We start from the raw sequence: 8,511 nt of genomic DNA on the forward strand, positions 1-8,511 counted from the left end.
CTCTCACACGTGTCCAGGTGTGTTTGGGTGTGCAGTGGGGGGGTCCCGGTCTCACACTCTCACACTCTCACACACCGGCGCGCTCCCCGGCCGCCCCGCGGGCGATGACGTCACACCGGCGGGGCCGGGCGCGCCCGCGCTGGCGCGCGATCAGGGTGACGTCACCGGCAGCCCCGCCCACCCCCCACGTGACGCGGCCCCATTGAGAAAACGCCGTCCCGCCGGCGCGGCCCCGATATAAGCGCGGGAGCGGCCGAGCGCGGCCGGGACACCGGGACACTCGGGGACAGCGGCACCTCCGCGCACTCTGCCCTGCCCTCCCTCCCTTCCTTCCCACCGTCCAGCCAGCCCTCCGCTGCCCGGCCATGGTGAACCTGCGGGTGTGCGCGCTGGAGTGCGAGGCGCTGCGGGCGCTGCTGCAGGAGCGCGGCGCGCAGTGCCTCGTCCTCGACTGCCGCTCCTTCTTCTCCTTCAACGCCGCGCACATCCGCGGCTCCTGCAACGTCCGCCTGAGCACCATCGTGCGGCGCCGCGCCAAGGGCGCCCTGGCTCTGGAGCACGTCGTGCCCAACGAGGAGCTCCGCGCCCGCCTGCGCCAGGGGCTCTTCCACACCGTGGTGCTGCTGGACGAGCGCAGCGCCGACCTGGAAGTGCCCAAGCGCGACAGCACCATGCTGCTGGCGCTCGGCACCCTCTGCCGGGAGGCCCGCGGTGCCCGCATCTGCTTCCTCAAGGGTGAGTGGCCCCGCGGGCGCCGGAGGGGACGGGGGGGCCGGGCCGGGCCGCCCCGCTCGCCCCCCGGCCGCGCGGCGCTCACCCCGCGCCCCTCTCTCCGCTCTGCCCCCGCAGGAGGTTACGAAGCCTTCGCGTCCGCCTGCTCCGAGCTCTGCACCAAGCCGGCCGCCCCCGCCGGGCTCAGCCTGCCCCTGAGCGCCAGCCCCGCGCCCGGCAGCGCCGACTCGGGCTGCAGCTCCTGCGGGACGCCGCTCTACGACCAGGTGAGCGCCGGGGGCAGCGGGCGGAGCCGCCGCCGCGCCGAGCGGGGAGCGGAGCGGGCGCTGCCGCGGAGCGCCGGCCGGCCGTGACCGCGGCTGTTCCTCTCTGTTGCAGGGCGGGCCCGTGGAAATCCTGCCGTTCCTGTACTTGGGAAGCGCCTATCACGCTTCCCGCAAGGACATGCTGGACGCTTTGGGGATCACGGCGCTGATCAACGTGTCGGCCAACTGCCCCAACCACTTCGAGGGGCACTACCAGTACAAGAGCATCCCCGTGGAGGACAACCACAAGGCGGATATCAGCTCCTGGTTCAACGAGGCGATCGATTTCATCGGTAAATGAGCTCTTTCTGCAATCCGCGCTTTTTCTGGGTTAATGTCCCCTGGGGTTTTTTTTTTGGCATGGTTTTTCCCCAGTAAATCCTCCACTTGAGATTGGGGAATAGCATTCCACTGGGAAGATAAATTCGGGGACCGTTTCCATTAGTTTAATTCTACTCACTGGCATAATCTTAGCTTTGAAAAGCTGTTGGGAATCTTGATTCAAGAGGCACTGGTCTTGCAGAAAAGAGTGAATTTAAGCGGATCAGTATTAACGTAATCTTGCAAGACTGCTAAAGTGACCTGGAGGAGCTATTAGTATAATTGGAATTGGAGCCCGGAGTGAAAATAGCTGCTTTCCTCGGGACAAAGACTCCCTTTGTCTCAAAAGCTCCGTGTGTACCTATTAGGCTAAGGAAGGGATGGATTAAAGAAATGTAAAACAGCAGTCTGTGCTTTTCCCACCTCTGGAAGCAGTGAGACTTGTTTGCTAACTGTGTGCTTTGATTCTTTCAGACTCTGTGAAGAACGAGGGAGGAAGGGTCTTTGTGCACTGCCAGGCTGGCATTTCCCGCTCAGCCACCATCTGCCTCGCTTATCTCATGAGGACCAACAGAGTCAAACTGGACGAAGCCTTCGAGTTTGTCAAGCAGAGGAGAAGCATCATCTCCCCAAATTTCAGCTTCATGGGGCAGCTGCTTCAGTTCGAGTCGCAGGTCCTGGCCCCCAACTGCTCAGCAGAAGCCGGGAGCCCCGCGATGTCAGTGTTGGACAGAGGGGCATCGACCACCACGGTCTTCAACTTCCCCGTCTCCATCCCGGTTCACACCACGTCCAGTGCTTTAAACTACCTTCAGAGCCCCATCACTACTTCCCCGAGCTGCTGAAAAAGCAGCTGAAAAACGTGGCCAGGACTCAGACTTGCTGTCTCAGAAGTGCAATAACGACAGGGACAGTGTCACTTGTGTTTTGTGGGGAGTCATTTGCGTGTCCCAGAACGGTGTCCTCAGTGGAGAGGAGCTCACCCAGTTCCAGAGAAACCAGGTGTTTCTGACGTCTCAAGCGAATGTCTGGATGTGTGCACAGAGATCAAAGGACATTGACTCTTCCTGAGCTGTCCCTCCTTGTCTTCTGTCTGTCCCAAGCCTGCTCCGTGTTTAGTAGCATGCTCACCAGTATTCCCATTCCTGGACACTCTGAGCAACACTGATGCTGTCCCCTTTTATATGACAGTCCTATTTATTTATTTTTACATTAGTGCATTGTTGTTGGGTTTTTTGTTTTTTTTTTTTTGTTTTTTTTTTGCCTTCACAAACGTAAAGTTTCAGTTCTAGAGAAACCAAATACCTCAGTATTTTTTGGTACAATAATCCTGTGTGTGTATATCTGTCAGCTCTTCTTGTTTCCCAAGCACTGACATGAAAGCACCAGGCGAGTGCTTTTTTTTTTGAGTTGCCAAGGGTTGTATGTTTGCTGATTTTATTTATGATGTGAAATAATATATTTCTTCTTATGAAGACATAGTTTTGTTACATGATTATAACTTTTTTTATACAAACGGAATAAATTATGGTATTTCTATTCATCTGGATTATATATTCTTTAAAATACTGCATTTCACAGTTGCAAAACTCATGTGAAGCTCCGGGGTGAAGAGCTGTAATTTTCAACTCTTCTGGCCTCGGGTCTTGACTGAGAAAAATGGGTTTAAACAACATAATTGACTAGAAACTACTGCAGGTTCTTAACCTGAGCTTTTCTTTGTCCCCATGTAATTGTGTGCAGTGGCAGGGAGCCAAGGCTGGCTTCTCAGCTGGGAGTGGATTTGGCTGCCCTGATGGCTGTAACAGTTAGAACCAGCTGAGACTTGGGCACTGGGCTACAGTGAATTTAAAATAGTGCTTCTCCTAAGAAGGAGGAATAAGCTTCCTTGTTCCTTGTTTACTTCTAATGCTTGAAAGGTTAAGTCTAAAAATTAACCTGTTAGTAACAGATCTCTAAGGCTTGGCACAAACTCACAAAGTGTTTTTCTTTTTCTGTCCCACCTCCTTAAATCCTTTTTGCATCTCAGACTGCCTCTGATGCCTGGAATGAAGTGTTTGGCTGGCTGGGCTATCTCTGTAAACAAATCGGGGCATGACCAGGCATCAGGTAACCAGCAACTCACTGACTTTCTTACCCAGACCCAAATAAATTCTTTCCTGCTGGAGATTATCACTAGAGTGACTTGGATCTGGTGTGTTTCTGTTGAGGCAGTGAGGAGAGGTGATGTAGCACAGCCGAAGCCGGGCAGGGGAGCTCCAACAGCAGCTCTGGGAGCAGGAGCAGGGAGATGGGCAGCAAAGGGTTCCTGTGACAGAACTGCACCTCTCATGGGCTCTGTGGGGCAGGACAGCATCCCTGCTGTGACAGCCCCTTCCCAGGGAAGCTGAGGGCTGTGGGATGCAGCTGGAAGCTTGGTTTCCTAGGCAGGGTACTGCTGGTAACAGGGAAGAGGGATGCTGAGGGAGCGGCAGGACTTCGGGTTTCCCGTATTCACCCCAGAAGGGAGCTACCAGTTCCTGCATATCTGATATTCAAAGAGTCAAATCCAACTTTTGCCCCATCAAAAAGGGTTGTGCTCGGGCACACACAGCAGGTTGTGACTGTAAAATCAAGGAATTTAAGCAGTTGTGATCTTTAGTGTACAGGTGAAGGTTTTTGTGAGCATAAAGAAGCTGTGCTGTCGTCACACAGCAAAGCACCACAAACTCCTGCTGCAATCCTGCAAGTTACCTGGGGTATTAATGGTGCTAAAATCCAGGCCTGTTCTCCTGGGAGAAGGTGCCCTTGAAGGACAGGATGATGCACTGCTGCCTCTGAAGTTCTTCCACGTGAGCTGCCCCTCCGAAGCAGCTCTGTCGTCAGCACCGCGCGTCAGCCCTCACCGACTTTCAACATGACACCAAGGGAGGGGAAAAAATGGAGCAGCTAAAAGAGGAGAGATCCCCGGGCACTGAGAAGTGAAGTTAGAAACTCGTATTTTCCTGAAATGTACCCAAACCTCAAAAAGAATGTCCTCCCCAAAACCTGTCCTGTGCTGCAAATCCTACAAAACCCCTTTGTCCGTGGAAAATCCCTTGGCACGTCGAACCTGCCATTGCTGTCCTGATTAAATATGCAAGACTGTCTCTGAATACGTGAGCCTTTTTACACCTGCAGTAAAGGGTGGAACAAACTTTCACCTTCAAAGCAAAGCAGAGCCCGTTCAGTGGAAAAATACAACCTTGGCAGCGCTGGCCATGCAACTGATAAAAAAAATCCTGCCTGTTAATCGCAATTCAAACAGAAATCCGCTCCCTGACAGCCGCGGGAGCTTGTTTATGTGTTTCTTGGAACAATAAAACTCATTACCTGGCAGCAGATCAGCTTTTAGAACCTAAGCAGGCACCTGACAGAGGGGTGCAAAAGAAGAGCTGCTTCAGCACAAAGCCTGCTGTGAGCAGCCAGCAGGGCTGTGGTCCCCGCAGCCACCGCCGAGCACCTCCAGCTCTGACATCCGATGCCCTTTTCCAAGTCTTTATCGGGATCCCTCTGCTGTTCCCTGTAATCCGAGTCTGGCGCTGCCCAGTCTCAGGCTCCTGCAGACTTTTTGTGGATGGGATCGCGCCCAGATCCCAAACTGCTCCCGGTGGGAAGGGGAGGACGTGGTGGGGAGAGAGGTCAGAGTGAGACTGCCAAATGTCACCTCGGTGGTCCCACTTTGGGACCTTTGGGGCTTTGGGGAGATGGATGGGATCAGCTGGGGGGTTTGCTGGGAGGGATGGGGAAGGAGCAGGATGAGGGCCAGAGGAGGAGGATGCCTTGGTGGCACGGCCAGGCTGAACTTTGTGGAAAAATCTTTACTTCTCACCCCTTATTTATTCTCCCAGCTCTGCTGCTTTGTTTGTTTGGAATATTAAGGCACGCAGTTCACCCCGGTTTAGGGCTTTAAATTCCCATTTCCCTGCTCCAACATGAGCTGGCTGTCCCCCCGCGCTAGCAGAGCTCAGCTGGGACCATCCCGTGGTATCCAATCCCCAGAATCCTGGCTCGCAGCAGGCGTGTGTGGGGCTTCCAGTCTGTATAAATCTGTAGCTCTCCAGTTGCATACATCCCCATGGAAACCACGAGGAGTTTCCCCTCGCTGAGGACGGCGGTAACATCACTTCCTGCTGCTGACAAACCAATTTGTCATGAAGTGATAAAAAGGCATGTTTTGTGTTTGCAGGAACTGGCTCCGGGCTTTGTTCCTCCCAAGGCAGAGGCTGCTCACCCGCCCCGAAGGCAAACAATGGCCATTGTGCCCTGCAGAGCAGCCATGGGGACACACAGCCGAGCCCTTCGGGTCCCCAAAATGCCGCCAAAACACCCCAAGTTGAACACGAGTCGTGGCAGCACTTAGCACAGCACCCACAGGTGTGTCCCCACAGCCCAGGGGTGTCCCTGGCCAGCCCACAAGGGGACACAGCACAGGAGCCCTGTGTACTCCCCCCAGCGAGATGCAACACTCAGGGGACACAGCCTACCCAGTTATCACATGACAAACAGGCACAGAGCTCCAGATTAGATGTGTCTTGGGTAATTTCCTTGTCTCAGAGCTTTTGCCTGTTGTCATCAGCACTGCAGAGGTGCAGGGTGTACTCAGGCTTAGGGACTATCCTGAATTAGTCACCCCAGGATCAGACTCGCAGGGCCACAAGGATGTGTGATGCCATTACGTTGAGAAAAAGAACATTACAACCAGATCACACACAGGCAAATCGTACTGGCCTGGTTACCACCTGGGTTTTTTCCTCTGCCTGGCTCCAGCGTAGCAGAAAGGGCACTGAGAGCTGTTTGGAGGTGATGATCAAGCGCAGTCCCCACTCCACAGTCACAGAGGGATGGGGAAGGAGAAAAGGTCGTGGTGTGTGACTGTCACAGTGAGGTGAGAAATCACGACACCTCAAACCCCATCTAAACCTCTTTCTTATCCTTTTGCTGGCCCAGCAGCAGCGTCTGTGACAGGCTCTCAATGCAGCCAGGGAGACTCTGCCCAGGGCTTTGGCTTCCCCAAATCTGTTCCCATCCAAGGCTGGTGGGAGCTTGGCAAAACAGTTCAAACACGGGCTCAAATCCACTGGTGCTGACAGAACAAATTAGTAAGATTTGTGCCGTGTGTGGCTCCTCACAACACTCTGCTTACTACAGGGCAGTGCCAGAGGCCACAGCTGATGGAGGCTGGCAATCCAGGGGTGGCACAGGCCGGTCCTGTTAGCACCCATCAAGGGTGTGAAAGGTTAAATGGGACCAAGGTATTAAAGGAGAGACTGGGGAGAAGCAGAATTTTCTGGCATTGCTGTGAGGACTTGGAGCTGCCTGAAGCTGTGGCTCTGAGCACAGCCTCCAAGAGATGAACCCAGGTACCTGAGGGGAAGCAGATGAGTTGCTCTGCTGCTGGGCTGGGTGAAGAATTCCAGGTTTTGAGAGCTGTTTCCCACTTTGGAAGTGCAGTTGTACAAACCTGTGCCTGTCTGGAGAGCAATGCCAAGGACCTACCTGGACCTGACACTGATAGTCTGGCACAGAGCGAGTTGGCTCTGTCATCGTAAGAAAAACAGCCAAAACCAGGTCAGAAAGCAGCTTTGTTCTTTGTCTTTATATGGTGCGAGCAGCCTGTCCTCCAGGTGTGGGTTTGATTTATTTTTTTTCCCGTGCCGTGGGAGTTTTCACTCCCAGGGTTCTGAAGCTGCCCTGCGTGGCGGCTGTGCCCCCTGGCAGTGCCAGGCTGGCTGTGCTGGGCCACAAGAAGGGGCTGAGGGTGGCTGAGAGCCCGGGGAGGTTGGGCTGGGGGTTTCCTGAGCGGGCTTCTCAAGCTGCAGCATTTGCATGTGTTTCCTGATGACTCGCCCTGGGCTTCCCCTCGCAGCCCTGGCACGCAGGGGAGGGGGTGAGGTCAGACACCGTGGGCAGCTCCCAGCTCCCCTCCGGGCACGGCTGGGCTCCAGGTGGGCACTCAGCCGCCATGTGCTGTGGTTTGGGGTCTGGAGGTGTCCTGGGAGCCGGCAGAGAGGATGCTCGTGGGTGTATTTGGTGCATGGGAGGGGGTGAAGCACCCTGGGCATCAGGGACCCCGTTAGGTCTCCCCCGGGTTTTGGTTGGTGCTCAGACTGGGTGAGTCAAAGCTGTGGGAACAGCAATTTCATCAGCCCGTTCATTCCAGTCTCCTCACTGTCCCACACCATGTCGGGGCTAGCATGAGGGCCACAGAAAACGCTTTATTTCTCATCAAAGGGTTCTCTGTGACACCGGCCCCTCTCATATCGATACGTTTTCATCCCTAAACTCTAGGCTATCTTTAAAAATAAACTCCCAGAGGACTCTGATATGACGTAGTTGCCTTCTAACTCAGTAACCAGTTGGCTGCAAATTAACAGGTTCTTACTACACAATGTATTTTTTTGAATTGCAGTCTGTCTCAGAGCCAAATTTAACTCCCACCTGTACTCAAATAATAAACTACAGTGTCATTTTTAGACTTCTAATTTCTGAGATAATTTAATTTTATTTGAAAAGAGGTTTTTTTTTTTGTTCTCCAGCAGTTGTGGTAGAGATGGCCAATAATGGCTTTTTTCAGGTCTTTTACACACCAGGAAGAAGTGTTTTATTTTCAGTGTATTCTCAAAATTCTTGTCACAATATGATCTATGGTAAAATCTTCACACATCAGTATCTTGTTCTTCTTTCAAATCTTGTTAAGGTTTTGTTAATTGGCAGCTGGGTCATAGCACCATGTGGTTTTCATGGCAGGTTTTTCTAATTTAGGAAAGATATAAACTGCACATGTGCATGAACTCTGACAGCCTTTCCTGATACTCTGTAATACTGGTTACTCTGTAATACTGGTAACTTCTGTCCTTTCTCGTCTTCTGCAATGCAATCTTGATGATTGCAGAGATGTATTTCAGGGATTTTTGGGTGATAACTGAAAAATTACGTCAATTGTTTGCTGTCCCGAAGGCATGTCCAGTCTTCTCTCTGTGACAGGACCCTGGGAACCACTGGAGCTGTGTCAGGGGAGGGTCAGGTTGGATTTTGGGAGAGGTTCTTCCCCCAGAGGATGCTGGCACTGCCCAGGCTCCCCAGGGATGGGCACGGCCCTGAGGCTGCCAGAGCTCCAGGAGGGCTTGGACAG

General features: G+C 53.4%; 1 protein-coding gene across 2 annotated transcripts; it reads left to right on the plus strand.

Annotated features, from left to right (window-relative positions):
• Nucleotides 1-247: 247 nt before the first annotated feature.
• On the plus strand, nt 248-4,713 carry DUSP1 (dual specificity phosphatase 1). Of its 2 annotated transcripts, XM_068206179.1 has the most exons (4): nt 253-735; nt 850-998; nt 1,111-1,330; nt 1,833-4,713. In XM_068206179.1, the coding sequence occupies exons 1-4, from the start codon at nt 366-368 to the stop codon at nt 2,201-2,203; spliced, it is 1,110 nt and encodes a 369-aa protein (XP_068062280.1). In that variant the 5' UTR covers nt 253-365; the 3' UTR covers nt 2,204-4,713. The 2 variants fall into 2 exon arrangements, with proteins under 2 accessions (XP_068062279.1, XP_068062280.1); XM_068206178.1 differs by having other exon boundaries at nt 248-998.
• Nucleotides 4,714-8,511: the final 3,798 nt, after the last annotated feature.

The sequence above is a fragment of the Anomalospiza imberbis genome, chromosome 15, assembly GCF_031753505.1.
Source record: "Anomalospiza imberbis isolate Cuckoo-Finch-1a 21T00152 chromosome 15, ASM3175350v1, whole genome shotgun sequence".
In the NCBI taxonomy this organism is placed as follows: domain Eukaryota; kingdom Metazoa; phylum Chordata; class Aves; order Passeriformes; family Viduidae; genus Anomalospiza; species Anomalospiza imberbis.

Bases quoted from the DNA above. Each gene is read 5' to 3' on its own strand.
- DUSP1 (XM_068206178.1), top strand. From the start codon at position 366: ATGGTGAACCTGCGGGTGTGCGCGCTGGAGTGCGAGGCGCTGCGGGCG. The intron at 999-1,110 runs GTGAGCGCCGGG...TCTCTGTTGCAG, and splicing joins GGACGCCGCTCTACGACCAG to GGCGGGCCCGTGGAAATCCT. The intron at 1,331-1,832 runs GTAAATGAGCTC...TGATTCTTTCAG, and splicing joins CGAGGCGATCGATTTCATCG to ACTCTGTGAAGAACGAGGGA.